This window comes from Coregonus lavaretus, assembly GCF_964263955.1.
Source record: "Coregonus lavaretus genome assembly, contig: HAP1_SCAFFOLD_4290, whole genome shotgun sequence".
Taxonomy (NCBI): domain Eukaryota; kingdom Metazoa; phylum Chordata; class Actinopteri; order Salmoniformes; family Salmonidae; genus Coregonus; species Coregonus lavaretus.
The window spans coordinates 30,814-47,500 of record NW_028156074.1 but is presented as its reverse complement, the minus strand read 5'-3'; the positions used below and the strand labels follow the sequence as shown (position 1 = coordinate 47,500).

At 43.9% G+C, this 16,687-nt stretch overlaps 1 protein-coding gene across 1 annotated transcript in view; it reads left to right on the top strand.

Annotated features, from left to right (window-relative positions):
* The window catches only part of LOC311126886 (NF-kappa-B essential modulator-like), a gene marked incomplete at its 5' end in the record, with an annotated part of 16,441 nt that extends 4,103 nt beyond the window's left edge, over nucleotides 1–12,338 (top strand). Inside the window, 6 exons of the mRNA XM_084200860.1 lie at nucleotides 1,315–1,467; nucleotides 1,571–1,643; nucleotides 1,871–2,005; nucleotides 8,007–8,143; nucleotides 8,243–8,301; nucleotides 12,091–12,338. Coding sequence (XP_084056986.1) covers nucleotides 1,315–1,467; nucleotides 1,571–1,643; nucleotides 1,871–2,005; nucleotides 8,007–8,143; nucleotides 8,243–8,301; nucleotides 12,091–12,119 — 586 coding nt within the window. The remainder of the gene's footprint in view (nucleotides 1–1,314; nucleotides 1,468–1,570; nucleotides 1,644–1,870; nucleotides 2,006–8,006; nucleotides 8,144–8,242; nucleotides 8,302–12,090) is intronic.
* Nucleotides 12,339–16,687: the final 4,349 nt, after the last annotated feature.

Here is a 16,687-nt window from a genome sequence, read left to right as displayed (position 1 = left end):
ACTGTGCTATGATATGTTGGCCATATCACCCAGCCCTAGTATGTGTTAACAAATAGCCTTAGCTATCTCAGTGAGCTCATACAGCACGGGCATGCAGACAACCCGGGTCCCAAACCCATGTTATGTTTGTTTAGAATGTGTACATGTGGTAGTGATGTGACGAAGGGAAAGACTTTCTTAACGTTTAAACTGCCATTTTGTCCATTTTTAAAACCAATAAGAAAATTCATAAAATTCCACGTGAATTCACAGTGCAGCTGCTAGCAACAGTTTGGGACTCAATGTGCGTCCCCTTTCAGGTGGTCAATGTGCGTCCCCTTTCAGGTGGTCAGTGTGCGTCCCCTTTCAGGTGGTCAATGTGCGTCCCCTTTCAGGTGGTCAATGTGCGTCCCCTTTCAGGTGGTCAATGTGCGTCCCCTTTCAGGTGGTCAATGTGCGTCCCCTTTCAGGTGGTCAATGTGCGTCCCCTTTTCAGGTGGTCAATGTGCGTCCCTTTTCAGGTGGTCAATGTGCGTCCCCTTTCAGGTGGTCAATGTGCGTCCCCTTTCAGGTGGTCAATGTGCGTCCCCTTTCAGGTGGTCAATGTGCGGTCCCCTTTCAGGTGGTCAATGTGCGTCCCCTTTCAGGTGGTCAATGTGCGTCCCCTTTCAGGTGGTCAATGTGCGTCCCCTTTCAGGTGGTCAATATGCGTCCCCTTTCAGGTGGTCAATGTGCGTCCCCTTTCAGGTGGTCAATGTGCGTCCCCTTTCAGGGGGTCAATGTGCGTCCCCTTTCAGGTGGTCAATGTGCGTCCCCTTTCAGGGGGTCAATGTGCGTCCCCTTTCAGGGGGTCAATGTGCGTCCCCTTTCAGGTGGTCAATGTGCGTCCCCTTTCAGGTGGTCAATGTGCGTCCCCTTTCAGGTGGTCAATGTGCGTCCCCTTTCAGGTGGTCAATGTGCGTCCCCTTTCAGGTGGTCAATGTGCGTCCCCTTTCAGGTGGTCAATGTGCGTCCCCTTTCAGGTGGTTCAGCATTGCACCTGTATTACCAATTCCACCTCCCAAAGTTTGCATGTCCTTCTCACTTTACAGGACTTTGCTGCTGTCACTGGCCTTTGTCTGCCATTTCTCCGAACTTAACCACAACTTAGTAGTGGTGGAGACTCTTCTTGTTGTCATAACTGGGATTTTGATTTTGTCAAGGCAAAACACACAGGCTTTTCGGTCAGTCAGGGATTTCCTCAACTTTGTTTAAACGTTCACACCCCTAGTGTGTGTGTGTGTGTGTGTGTGTGTGTGTGTGTGTGTGCGTGTGCGTGTGCGTGTGTGCGCGCAGGCTGAGCAGTGCTCTGGAGGCGTTGGCAGCATCAGAGAGAGAGATGGAACAACAGAGGAAGCAGCACTCTGTGACGGTAGACAAACTACTGCTGCAGACACAGAACCTAGAGACCGCCCTGAAGACTGACCGACTGGTTATTACTGAAGAGAGGTACACACACACAGAACCTAGAGACCGCCCTGAAGACTGACCAATAATCCACATGTATTGTTCTTATAATAACACTTGTCCTTCTTACCTCTCTGTCTTCCAGGAGGAAACTAGCTCAGCTGCAGCATGCCTACACCTGTCTGTTTAAGGACTACGACTCCAAACTCAAGACTGAGGTGTGTGTGGCAGAGGGGGGGGGGGGGGGCAGAGGGGGGGTGTGTGGCTAGCTATGCTTCATACCTTTGAGCTAAACACCAATACAAGACATGATGTAACTGCTGTAATGTGTGTCTGTATGACAGGAAGAGACAACAGTAACTAATAACACCATATGTAATGTGTGTCTGTATGACAGGAAGAGACAACAGTAACTAATAACACCATATGTAATGTGTGTCTGTAGGGGGGAGACATGTGTAGTCGTCTGGAGGAGGCAGAGAGAGCGTTGGCTCTGAAGCAGGACTTGATTGACAAGCTGAAGGAAGAAGTGGAAAAACACAGAGGATCTCTAGAGACCGTTCCTGTTCTCACGGCCCAGGTACACACACACACACACACATTTTATCCCTCTCCAGATACACACAATGAGTGTAAACTAATGGTTGTAACATTGGTCATTGTCAGCCATGTACACAGGCTGACAGGATATATCTTAGGCCTGCCTAAGACTAAAGCAAAGCAGCTAGATAATGTTTGGAGAACAAGGTACTGCTCTGTTTCAGCTGTTATGGTCAGTCTAGCTGTATGGAGGAGAAGGTACTGCTCTGTTTCAGCTGTTATGGTCAGTCTAGCTGTATGGAGGAGAAGGTACTGCTCTGTTTCAGCTGTTATGGTCAGTCTAGCTGTATGGAGGAGAAGGTACTGCTCTGTTTCAGCTGTTATGGTCAGTCTAGCTGTATGGAGGAGAAGGTACTGCTCTGTTTCAGCTGGTATGGTCAGTCTAGCTGTATGGAGAAGGTGCTGCTCTGTTTCAGCTGTTATGGTCAGTCTAGCTGTATGGAGGAGAAGGTACTGCTCTGTTTCAGCTGTTATGGTCAGTCTAGCTGTATGGAGGAGAAGGTACTGCTCTGTTTCAGCTGTTATGGTCAGTCTAGCTGTATGGAGAACAAGGTACTGCTCTGTTTCAGCTGTTATGGTCAGTCTAGCTGTATGGAGGAGAAGGTACTGCTCTGTTTCAGCTGTTATGGTCAGTCTAGCTGTATGGAGGAGAAGGTACTGCTCTGTTTCAGCTGTTATGGTCAGTCTAGCTGTATGGAGAAGGTGCTGCTCTGTTTCAGCTGTTATGGTCAGTCTAGCTGTATGGAGGAGAAGGTACTGCTCTGTTTCAGCTGTTATGGTCAGTCTAGCTGTATGGAGAAGGTACTGCTCTGTTTCAGCTGTTATGGTCAGTCTAGCTGTAAGGAGGAGGAGAAGGTACTGCTCTGTTTCAGCTGTTATGGTCAGTCTAGCTGTATGGAGAACAAGGTACTGCTCTGTTTCAGCTGTTATGGTCAGTCTAGCTGTATGGAGGAGAAGGTACTGCTCTGTTTCAGCTGTTATGGTCAGTCTAGCTGTATGGAGGAGAAGGTACTGCTCTGTTTCAGCTGTTATGGTCAGTCTAGCTGTATGGAGAAGGTACTGCTCTGTGTCAGCTGTTATGGTCAGTCTAGCTGTATGGAGGAGAAGGTACTGCTCTGTTTCAGCTGTTATGGTCAGTCTAGCTGTATGGAGGAGAAGGTACTGCTCTGTTTCAGCTGTTATGGTCAGTCTAGCTGTATGGAGAAGGTACTGCTCTGTTTCAGCTGTTATGGTCAGTCTAGCTGTAAGGAGGAGGAGAAGGTACTGCTCTGTTTCAGCTGTTATGGTCAGTCTAGCTGTATGGAGAACAAGGTACTGCTCTGTTTCAGCTGTTATGGTCAGTCTAGCTGTATGGAGGAGAAGGTACTGCTCTGTTTCAGCTGTTATGGTCAGTCTAGCTGTATGGAGGAGAAGGTACTGCTCTGTTTCAGCTGTTATGGTCAGTCTAGCTGTATGGAGGAGAAGGTACTGCTCTGTTTCAGCTGTTATGGTCAGTCTAGCTGTATGGAGGAGAAGGTACTGCTCTGTTTCAGCTGTTATGGTCAGTCTAGCTGTATGGAGAAGGTACTGCTCTGTGTCAGCTGTTATGGTCAGTCTAGCTGTATGGAGGAGAAGGTACTGCTCTGTTTCAGCTGTTATGGTCAGTCTAGCTGTATGGAGGAGAAGGTACTGCTCTGTTTCAGCTGTTATGGTCAGTCTAGCTGTAAGGAGGAGGAGAAGGTACTGCTCTGTTTCAGCTGGTATGGTCAGTCTAGCTGTATGGAGAAGGTACTGCTCTGTTTCAGCTGTTATGGTCAGTCTAGCTGTATGGAGGAGAAGGTACTGCTATGTTTCAGCTGTTATGGTCAGTCTAGCTGTATGGAGCAGAAGGTACTGCTCTGTTTCAGCTGTTATGGTCAGTCTAGCTGTATGGAGGAGAAGGTACTGCTATGTTTCAGCTGTTATGGTCAGTCTAGCTGTATGGAGAAGGTACTGCTCTGTGTCAGCTGTTATGGTCAGTCTAGCTGTATGGAGGAGAAGGTACTGCTCTGTTTCAGCTGTTATGGTCAGTCTAGCTGTATGGAGAAGGTACTGCTCTGTTTCAGCTGTTATGGTCAGTCTAGCTGTATGGAGGAGAAGGTACTGCTCTGTTTCAGCTGTTATGGTCAGTCTAGCTGTATGGAGAAGGTACTGCTCTGTGTCAGCTGTTATGGTCAGTCTAGCTGTATGGAGGAGAAGGTACTGCTCTGTTTCAGCTGTTATGGTCAGTCTAGCTGTATGGAGAAGGTACTGCTCTGTTTCAGCTGTTATGGTCAGTCTAGCTGTATGGAGGAGAAGGTACTGCTCTGTTTCAGCTGTTATGGTCAGTCTAGCTGTATGGAGAAGGTACTGCTCTGTTTCAGCTGTTATGGTCAGTCTAGCTGTATGGAGGAGAAGGTACTGCTCTGTTTCAGCTGTTATGGTCAGTCTAGCTGTATGGAGAACAAGGTACTGCTCTGTTTCAGCTGTTATGGTCAGTCTAGCTGTATGGAGGAGAAGGTACTGCTCTGTTTCAGCTGTTATGGTCAGTCTAGCTGTATGGAGGAGAAGGTACTGCTCTGTTTCAGCTGTTATGGTCAGTCTAGCTGTATGGAGAAGGTGCTGCTCTGTTTCAGCTGTTATGGTCAGTCTAGCTGTATGGAGAAGGTACTGCTCTGTTTCAGCTGTTATGGTCAGTCTAGCTGTATGGAGCAGAAGGTACTGCTCTGTTTCAGCTGTTATGGTCAGTCTAGCTGTATGGAGGAGAAGGTACTGCTCTGTTTCAGCTGTTATGGTCAGTCTAGCTGTATGGAGGAGAAGGTACTGCTCTGTTTCAGCTGTTATGGTCAGTCTAGCTGTATGGAGAAGGTGCTGCTCTGTTTCAGCTGTTATGGTCAGTCTAGCTGTATGGAGAACAAGGTACTGCTCTGTTTCAGCTGTTATGGTCAGTCTAGCTGTATGGAGGAGAAGGTACTGCTCTGTGTCAGCTGTTATGGTCAGTCTAGCTGTATGGAGGAGAAGGTACTGCTATGTTTCAGCTGTTATGGTCAGTCTAGCTGTATGGAGAAGGTACTGCTCTGTTTCAGCTGTTATGGTCAGTCTAGCTGTATGGAGGAGAAGGTACTGCTCTGTTTCAGCTGTTATGGTCAGTCTAGCTGTATGGAGAAGAAGGTACTGCTCTGTTTCAGCTGTTATGGTCAGTCTAGCTGTATGGAGAAGAAGGTACTGCTCTGTTTCAGCTGTTATGGTCAGTCTAGCTGTATGGAGGAGAAGGTACTGCTCTGTTTCAGCTGTTATGGTCAGTCTAGCTGTATGGAGGAGAAGGTACTGCTCTATTTCAGCTGTTATGGTCAGTCTAGCTGTATGGAGGAGAAGGTACTGCTCTGTTTCAGCTGTTATGGTCAGTCTAGCTGTATGGAGAAGAAGGTACTGCTCTGTTTCAGCTGTTATGGTCAGTCTAGCTGTATGGAGAAGAAGGTACTGCTCTGTTTCAGCTGTTATGGTCAGTCTAGCTCTATGGAGGAGAAGGTACTGCTCTGTTTCAGCTGTTATGGTCAGTCTAGCTGTATGGAGAAGGTACTGCTCTGTTTCAGCTGTTATGGTCAGTCTAGCTGTATGGAGGAGAAGGTACTGCTATGTTTCAGCTGTTATGGTCAGTCTAGCTGTATGGAGAAGGTACTGCTCTGTTTCAGCTGTTATGGTCAGTCTAGCTGTATGGAGAAGGTACTGCTCTGTTTCAGCTGTTATGGTCAGTCTAGCTGTATGGAGAACAAGGTACTGCTCTGTTTCAGCTGTTATGGTCAGTCTAGCTGTATGGAGGAGAAGGTACTGCTCTGTGTCAGCTGTTATGGTCAGTCTAGCTGTATGGAGGAGAAGGTACTGCTCTGTTTCAGCTGTTATGGTCAGTCTAGCTGTATGGAGAAGGTACTGCTCTGTTTCAGCTGTTATGGTCAGTCTAGCTGTATGGAGGAAAAGGTGCTGCTCTGTGTCAGCTGTTATGGTCAGTCTAGCTGTATGGAGGAGAAGGTACTGCTCTGTTTCAGCTGTTATGGTCAGTCTAGCTGTAAGGAGGAGGAGAAGGTACTGCTCTGTTTCAGCTGTTATGGTCAGTCTAGCTGTATGGAGGAGAAGGTACTGCTCTGTTTCAGCTGTTATGGTCAGTCTAGCTGTATGGAGGAGAAGGTACTGCTCTGTTTCAGCTGTTATGGTCAGTCTAGCTGTATGGAGAAGGTGCTGCTCTGTTTCAGCTGTTATGGTCAGTCTAGCTGTATGGAGAAGGTACTGCTCTGTTTCAGCTGTTATGGTCAGTCTAGCTGTATGGAGCAGAAGGTACTGCTCTGTTTCAGCTGTTATGGTCAGTCTAGCTGTATGGAGGAGAAGGTACTGCTCTGTTTCAGCTGTTATGGTCAGTCTAGCTGTATGGAGGAGAAGGTACTGCTCTGTTTCAGCTGTTATGGTCAGTCTAGCTGTATGGAGGAGAAGGTACTGCTCTGTTTCAGCTGTTATGGTCAGTCTAGCTGTATGGAGCAGAAGGTACTGCTCTGTTTCAGCTGTTATGGTCAGTCTAGCTGTATGGAGGAGAAGGTACTGCTCTGTTTCAGCTGTTATGGTCAGTCTAGCTGTATGGAGGAGAAGGTACTGCTCTGTTTCAGCTGTTATGGTCAGTCTAGCTGTATGGAGAAGGTGCTGCTCTGTTTCAGCTGTTATGGTCAGTCTAGCTGTATGGAGGAGAAGGTACTGCTCTGTTTCAGCTGTTATGGTCAGTCTAGCTGTATGGAGGAGAAGGTACTGCTCTGTTTCAGCTGTTATGGTCAGTCTAGCTGTATGGAGAAGGTGCTGCTCTGTTTCAGCTGTTATGGTCAGTCTAGCTGTATGGAGAACAAGGTACTGCTCTGTTTCAGCTGTTATGGTCAGTCTAGCTGTATGGAGGAGAAGGTACTGCTCTGTTTCAGCTGTTATGGTCAGTCTAGCTGTATGGAGGAGAAGGTACTGCTCTGTTTCAGCTGTTATGGTCAGTCTAGCTGTATGGAGAAGGTGCTGCTCTGTTTCAGCTGTTATGGTCAGTCTAGCTGTATGGAGAACAAGGTACTGCTCTGTTTCAGCTGTTATGGTCAGTCTAGCTGTATGGAGCAGAAGGTACTGCTCTGTTTCAGCTGTTATGGTCAGTCTAGCTGTATGGAGGAGAAGGTACTGCTCTGTTTCAGCTGTTATGGTCAGTCTAGCTGTATGGAGGAGAAGGTACTGCTCTGTTTCAGCTGTTATGGTCAGTCTAGCTGTATGGAGAAGAAGGTACTGCTCTGTTTCAGCTGTTATGGTCAGTCTAGCTGTATGGAGGAGAAGGTACTGCTCTGTTTCAGCTGTTATGGTCAGTCTAGCTGTATGGAGAAGGTACTGCTCTGTGTCAGCTGTTATGGTCAGTCTAGCTGTATGGAGGAGAAGGTACTGCTCTGTTTCAGCTGTTATGGTCAGTCTAGCTGTATGGAGAACAAGGTACTGCTCTGTTTCAGCTGTTATGGTCAGTCTAGCTGTATGGAGGAGAAGGTACTGCTCTGTTTCAGCTGTTATGGTCAGTCTAGCTGTATGGAGGAGAAGGTACTGCTCTGTTTCAGCTGTTATGGTCAGTCTAGCTGTATGGAGGAGAAGGTACTGCTCTGTTTCAGCTGTTATGGTCAGTCTAGCTGTATGGAGAAGAAGGTACTGCTCTGTTTCAGCTGTTATGGTCAGTCTAGCTGTATGGAGAAGGTACTGCTCTGTTTCAGCTGTTATGGTCAGTCTAGCTGTATGGAGGAGAAGGTGCTTTTTTTCTATAATAATAATAATAATAATAATATATGCCATTTAGCAGATGCTTTTATCCAGAGTCATGCGTGAATACAACCCACTACCCTGGCATTATAACCACCATTCTCTACCAACTGAGCGTCCATGTATCTGTGACCTTTTAAAATTTGAATCCCTTTTGATTCTAATGGGATGTGTGTTAGGCTGAGATCTACAAGGCAGACTTCCTAGCGGAGCGGGAGGCCAGAGAGAAGTTGAACCAGAAGAAGGAGGAGCTTCAGGACCAGCTGAACAGAGCACTGGCTGAGATGGAGCATCTGAAACAGGAGGGGACCTCACGGTAACACACACACACACACACACACACACACACACACACACTGGAATGGGATTTGTGGATTCAAATAAAGTTTTTAAAGTGTGTGTGTGTGTGTTTCAGGGCTCGGATGGAGGAAATGCAGCAGAGACACCTGGAGGTCTTCAGACCACCACAACCAGGTATACATCCCCCCCCACAACCAGGGACACACACACATCCCCCCCACAACCAGGGACACACACATCCCCCCCACAACCAGGGACACCCCCCCCCCCCCCACAACCAGACCCCCCCCCCCCCCCCCCCCCGCAACCAGGTCAGAGCGTGTGAGCACAGCTCTGGTGCTCCACATCCTTTCCAACCGCTACACGCTCCATTCATTAAAATCACAGTTTAACCAACACCCATCTATTTTTGTGTCTACCTCGACCTACCACTTGGATTTGAAGTACTGAAACCAAACCATATGATTTGAATGAATAGTATTTTAAAAAAGCGCTCATCATTTCAAATAGTCTACATGTCTTATTAAACAGGATATAAACACTCTAAATAGTCTACATGTCATATTAAACAGGATATAAACACTCTAAATAGTCTACATGTCATATTAAACAGGATATAAACACTAAATAGTCTACATGTCATATTAAACAGGATATAAACACTCTAAATAGTCTACATGTCATATTAAACAGGATATAAACACTCTAAATAGTCTACATGTCATATTAAACAGGATATAAACACTCTAAATAGTCTACATGTCATATTAAACAGGATATAAACACTCTAAATAGTCTACATGTCATATTAAACAGGATATAAACACTAAATAGTCTACATGTCATATTAAACAGGATATAAACACTCTAAATAGTCTACATGTCATATTAAACAGGATATAAACACTCTAAATAGTCTACATGTCATATTAAACAGGATATAAACACTCTAAATAGTCTACATGTCATATTAAACAGGATATAAACACTCTAAATAGTCTACATGTCATATTAAACAGGATATAAACACTCTAAATAGTCTACATGTCATATTAAACAGGATATAAACACTCTAAATAGTCTACATGTCTTATTAAACAGGATATAAACACTCTAAATAGTCTACATGTCTTATTAAACAGGATATAAACACTCTAAATAGTCTACATGTCATATTAAACAGGATATAAACACTCTAAATAGTCTACATGTCATATTAAACAGGATATAAACACTCTAAATAGTCTACATGTCTTATTAAACAGGATATAAACACTCTAAATAGTCTACATGTCATATTAAACAGGATATAAACACTCTAAATAGTCTACATGTCATATTAAACAGGATATAAACACTAAATAGTCTACATGTCATATTAAACAGGATATAAACACTCTAAATAGTCTACATGTCATATTAAACAGGATATAAACACTCTAAATAGTCTACATGTCATATTAAACAGGATATAAACACTCTAAATAGTCTACATGTCATATTAAACAACATATAAACACTCTAAATAGGTCAGGAGACAGACAGGGAGCCTAAGAAGGAACAAAAATGAATTATTTAGGATATATTGTTTAAATAATTTCAAGGCTATAACCTACAAAGAAATACATTGTGAAGCATTAGCGAGTGCAACACACTAGACTGGTAGGGACAGAAAGCGCTCAGCATTTAAACAACATTTAGTTGGATTAAATCATTATAGTCTATAAAATTGAACCAAACGTTTGAGATCAGATTTTTAGTTTTTGCTACAATGACACACTTAGTTATCTACCCACCTTGTTCCTTTCTTTTAGCATGTGCACCTAGTAAGGACTCCATCATGCTTTCAGGAGACGTGTCTTTTCAGATTCCACCAGGATTATTTAGTCGTGGACACTACATCACCACACTCCCCCTCCTGCTCTTGGTCCTCATCTTTAGAAGTCATCTTGATTTAGCACCTGTGTGTTCTATCGGTTTCTTCATGAATATATTTAGTGAACTCCATGACAGTAGCTAAAGAAAGGGGCTGTAGCAGCACACAGGTAGACTAGAAGTGCATGCTGGGCCGTGCACGCCCTGAGCTGGTGAAGTGAGTGGCGCTGAAGCATGGTGGACCAGAAGGCCGACGCTCCAGCGTTTGGGAGTCTCGCTCTCAATTTCAATTCAATTTAAGGGCTTTTTTGGCAAAGCAAGTGAAATAAACAATAAATATTAACAGTAAACATTACACTCAGAAGTTCCAAAATAATAAAGACATTTCAAATGTCATATTATGTATATATACAGTGTTGTAACAATGTGCAAATTGTTAAAGTACAAATCGGAAAAGAAATCAACATAAATATGGGTTGTATTTACAATGGTGTTTGTTCTTCACTGATTGCCCTTTTTCTTGTGGCAACAGGTCACAGATCTTGCAGCTGTGATGGCACACTGTGGTTTTTCACCCAGTAGATAAGGGAGTTTATCAAAATTGTGTTTGTTTTCAAATTCTTTGTGGATCGCTGTAATCTGAGCGAAATATGTGTTTCTAATATGGTCATACATTTGGCAGGAGGTTAGGAAGTGCAGATCAGTTTCCACCTCATTTTGTGGGCAGTGTGCCCATAGCCTGTCTTCTCTTGAGAGCCAGGTCTGCCTACGGCGGCCTTTCTCAATAGCAAGGCTATGATCACTGAGTCTGTACATAGTCAAAGCTTTCCTTAAGTTTGGGTCAGTCACAGTGGTCAGGTGTTCTGCCACTGTGTACTTTCTGTTTAGGGCCAAATAGTTATCTCTCTGTCTCTCTGTCTCTCTCTGTCTCTCTCTGTCTCTCTCTGTCTCTCTCTGTCTCTCTCTGTCTCTCTCTCACACTCTCTCTATTTATATCTTTCTCACACTCTCTCTATTTCTCTCTCTCTCTCTCTGTCTCTCTCTCTCACACACACACATTTCAGAGATGCTCAACTCCTCTCTCTCTCTCTCTCTCTCTCTCTCTCTCTCTCTCTCTCTCTCTCTCTCTCTCTCTCTCACACACACAGGCACACATCTATGATAAATGAACCCATTAAGACCAAGACCTTTACCAGTGAAATGAGGAATTAAAAAAATAGAAGTCCAGGAATTATAAATAAGATCCTGGATGAAGACATGTCATAAGACTTGCTGTCAAACCTAGCCCAGTGTAAAATATATTGCATCATAAATTCTAAGGGTTAGTAAGTTTTCACTGGGAGTCTTTCCCCTCTCTACATACTGTATGTAGACCTGAGTTAGTCTGTACTGTACTATGGTGTCAAGCAGGAGTGAATCAGTTAGTCTGTACTGTACTATGGTGTCAACCAGGAGTGAATCAGTTAGTCTGTACTGTACTATGGTGTCAAGCAGGAGTGAATCAGTTAGTCTGTACTGTACTATGGTGTCAAGCAGGAGTGAATCAGTTAGTCTGTACTGTACTATGGTGTCAAGCAGGAGTGAATCAGTTAGTATGTACTGTACTATGGTGTCAAGCAGGAGTGAATCAGTTAGTCTGTACTGTACTATAGTGTCAAGCAGGAGTGAATCAGTTAGTCTGTACTGTACTATGGTGTCAAGCAGGAGTGAATCAGTTAGTCTGTTCTGTACTATGGTGTCAAGCAGGAGTGAATCAGTTAGTCTGTACTGTACTATGGTGTCAAGCAGGAGTGAATCAGTTAGTCTGTACTGTACTATGGTGTCAAGCAGGAGTGAATCAGTTAGTCTGTACTGTACTATGGTGTCAAGCAGGAGTGAATCAGTTAGTCTGTACTGTACTATGGTGTCAAGCAGGAGTGAATCAGTTAGTCTGTACTGTACTATAGTGTCAAGCAGGAGTGAATCAGTTAGTATGTACTGTACTATGGTGTCAAGCAGGAGTGAATCAGTTAGTCTGTACTGTACTATGGTGTCAAGCAGGAGTGTGTTTGTGATTCAGTTTTTGTTTTATTTTTTGTATGTCCTCAGAGAGGCAATTCATTGTGCAGCAGTCATAAAACATACAAATGAAATCACATATAAAAAATAAACATAAAAACAACAGCAAATAGCAAAGGATATTTACAAGCAAGTAAGCTGGGTAAGTGACATTTCATAATCAAAATGTCAAAAAGGGCTACATGTTAAAGTAAAGAGTTAATGTGCAATTAGTCCAGCACTTTGTTAAATTGCAGAATTGCAATCAGTATAAAATAATACTTTGCCCTATTTTTTTTTTTAACCTTAGGTAACCTGTACCTGCGGCCAGAGAGGAGTAGCTGGAATTCGTGGAGGAGTGAGTGTGAAGAGTCAAACGCTATTTTGTTGTTTGTTTTTGTGTGTGTGTGTTTGTGTGTGTTTGTGTGTGTGTGTTTGTGTGTGTGTTTGTGTGTGTGTGTGTGTATGTGTGTGTTTGTGTGTGTGTGTGTGTATGTGTGTGTTTGTGTGTGTGTGTGTGTGTGTGTGTGTGTGTGTGTGTGTGTGTGTGTGTTTGTGTGTGTGTTTGTGTGTGTTTGTGTGTGTGTGTGTATGTGTGTATGTGTGTGTTGTGTGTGTGTGTGTGTGTGTGTGTGTGTGTGTGTCTGTGTGTGTGTGTTTGTGTTTGTGTGTGTGTTTTATCATGCAAAACACAACAACCACGAAACACAAGGAGTAGGGGAGAGTGGTGTAATTTTAGCCATTTTTTACATACAGCATCACTCCGTCAAGCATTATTTTTTAACAAAGAAATATATTTGTTATATTTCAGGATGTTGTGTATCCCTGGAAACAATCAGAATTAATGTAAACATTACCGTTTTGAAAACATTGCTTGTCCAAAGAAATGTGGTCTCTTGGCACAACTTACCCCAGGTATTAATTAAGTTGAGCCGCAGGACAGGGTGAATTAAGCTGTCCACAAGTTTCTGTACTGAGTGAAATATTACCTCTACCTTTTTAAAACCATGTCTATCTTTATTTCCCAAACACAATTAAACACAATCACAATCACTTTTTTTTTTTGTCTTTCAATCATTTAAAGTATATTTTAACACAGGCTTAACACCTAACAAACACTTTAGCATAGCCCAGGCCCTGATGTTTCCTCATATCCCAGCGATAATGTCTTGCATTACACCTGGGAAGAAAACACTTCAAATTGCTCAACTTGCCATTGGCCTCAGAACCCCATATTGAAGCTTATAGAGACCCCCCAACCGATGTACAAAACAATCTTAAAAGTGTCTACTTTGGTTTAGATACAAGCATCAAGAAACACGAGAAATGCATTTTACTTTTGTGAAAATCAGTTTCTTGGAACTAACTTGCTTACCATTTTCCCATGTGATTTCTTCCTTCACAGACTTATTACCTCTTCCTAAATATTTGTTAAAAATGATACATTTTTGTGCATGGTTTCCTAGAAACCCTTTGGCTCAACTTACCCCACTCTCCCCTATACTATACAAGTGTTAAAGCACGTCTGTTGGTTGGCCCGCAATTGCTCTTTGTCCTTGTGTTACTGCATCAAAAGGTCATATATAATTATATGTATGGCTACTCTGTAAAACATCCCCCTTTTGCCAATGGCTCCCAGTTAAAGTTAAACAATGCTGATATGAACATTTCTACATGGAGCCTGTATTCACGTGTCCCAGAGTAGGACTGATGATCTAGGATCAGGTCTCCCCTGTCAATATAATCGTATTTATTATGATGTAAAAGGAAAAACTGATCCTAGATCATCATCATGGCGGATTCGACCAATCAGGTTACTGTATGTACTGGGACCTTTAGTGAAGAGTCCAGATCAAACAAAGCCTGGCAACCAACTTGATTGGATACCACACCAGGGATGTGATTAGAGTATGTATGTTACAGAGGGCACAGGTGACCTGAAGCATGTGTTAAAAAGGGGAAATGGTCATCTTTGCGGGGGGCTAGCTAGCAGTTACGCCCTATGCCGTAATGTGTTCAGGTTCAAGTTTTAAATATAGTTTCAGAACTATATTTATTCACAGGTTTGTGTTGTTTCTGAAGCATGTGTTACTGAGAAATGGTTATATTCTCTGTGGCTAGTTAGCAGTTATTACTTATGCCATATTTATCATGACATTTGCCTGCCAACCATTTGTGTCCTTCCCGAGGTGAACGTCTCAAACAGCGTGTTTTTCAGCAGGCCTAGTGTTTCTGAGACTATCCAAGTGTGAAAATCTAAAAATGTTAATACTTTCTAATCATCTGCATCTGTTCTCCTGTGTCAAAATTAACCTCAGTGTTTCTCCCAATCAGTGAAATGACAGGGCATGGGCCCATGCCAAACGGTGCACTACTTTTGACCAGGACTCATATCACTGTATAAGGAATATGGTGCCATTTGGGGCATAACCCAATGTGTTGTTGTTTTTTTGGCATCTCTTTTCCCAATTACACATAATCAACCTCCCAAAAGGTTAGAAAGACAGAAAAAAACACATCTCCACCACATGACTCCACGTGGTTCCTGTTGGAAAGAGTCAAGGGGTTTAGTGAATAATTGTGTGTGTGTGTGTGTGTGTGTGTGTGTGTGTGTCTGTGTGTGTGTTTCTGTGTGTGTGTCTCTGTGTGTGTGTGTGTGTGTGTGTGTGTGTGTGTGTCTGTGTGTGTGTGTGTGTGTGTCTGTGTGTGTGTATCACCACATATTATGACAGCCACAGACAGAGAACCAATGTGGTGAGGCGTCTCTCTAATCATTATAGTAAATTACACAATCAGATCCCCACTGTTCTCCACATTCTGTGTCAGTGTGTATGTGTGTGTGTGTGTGTGTGTGTGTGTGTGTGTGTGTGTGTCAGTGTGTGTGTGTGTGTATGTGTGTGTGTGTGTGTGTGTGTGTGTGTGTTTGTGTCACATCCCCACTGTTCTCCATGTCTCTATTGTAATAAAGTCATACATTATAATTGTGTTGCATCCTGTTTTCTTTACACACAGACGGATACATTTTGTCACAGATTTGTATTGTTTTTGAGATATCAAATAGAAGGATCTCCAGATGATTCCTTTACACACAAGATATATTTGACTTCATATCATTGGTTATATATTTAGAATATAAATATTTGACTTCATATCATTGGTTATATATTTAGAATAGATATATTTGACTTCCTTTCATTGGTTATATATTTAGTATAGATATATTTGACTTCGTATCACTTCATATTCAAGCAGACCACCATAGTCCCTGTGACCAAGAACACCAAGATAACCTGCCTAAATGACTACAGACCCGTAGCACTCACGTCTGTAGCCATGAAGTGCTTTGAAAGGCTGGTCATGGCTCACATCAACACCATTATCCCAGAAACCCTAGACCCACTCCAATTTGCATACCGCCCCAACAGATCCACAGATGATGCAATCTCTATTGCACTCCACACTGCCCTTTCCCACCTGGACAAAAGGAACACCTACGTGAGAATACTATTAATTGACTACAGCTCAGTGTTCAAAACCATAGTGCCCTCAAAGCTCATCACTAAGCTAAGGACCCTGGGACTAAACACCTCCCTCTGCAACTGGATCCTGGACTTCCTGACGTGCCGCCCCCAGGTGGTAAGGGTAGGTAACAACACATCTGCCACGCTGATCCTCAACACGGGGGCCCCTCAGGGGTGCGTGCTCAGTCCCCTCCTGTACTCCCTGTTCACCCATGACTGCATGGCCAGGCACGACTCCAACACCATCATTAAGATTGCCGACGACACAACAGTGGTAGGCCTGATCACCGACATCGATGAGACAGCCTTTAGGGAGGAGGTCAGAGACCTGGCCATGTGGTGCCAGGATAACAACCTCTCCCTCAACGTGATCAAGACAATTCTCATCGACGGGCTGTAGTGGAACAGGTTGAGAGCTTCATGTTCCTTGGTGTCCACATCACCAACAAACTATCATGGTCCAAACACACCAAGACAGTCGTGAAGAGGGCACGACAAAGCCTGTTCCCCCTCAGGAGACTGAAAAGATTTGGCATGGGTCCTCAGATCCTCAAAACATTCTACAGCTGCACCATTGAGAGCATCCTGACTGGTTGCATCACCGCCTGGTTTGGCAACTGCTCGGCCTCCGACCGCAAGGCACTACCGAGGGTAGTGCGTACGGCCCAGTACATCACTGGGGCCAAGCTTACAGCCATCCAGGACCTCTATACCAGGCGGCGTCAGAGGAAAGTCCTAAAAACTGTCAAAGACTCCAGCCACCTTAGTCATAGACTGTTCTCTCTGCTACCGCACGGCAAGCGGTACCAGAGCGCCAAGTCTAGGTCCAAAAGGCTTCTTAACAGCTTCTAGCCCCAAGCCATAAGACTCCTGAACAGCTAATCATGGCTACCAGGACTATTTGCATTGCCCCCCCCCCCCCCCCCCCCACCCCCACCCCCACCCCCTCTTTTACGCTGCTGCTACTCTGTTTATTATCTATGCATAGTCACTTTAACTCTACCTACATTTACATATTACCTAAATTACCTCGACTAACCGGTGCCCCCGCACATTGACTCTGTACCGGTACCCCCCTGTATATAGCCTCCCTAATGTTATTTAATTTTATTGCTGCTCTTTAATTA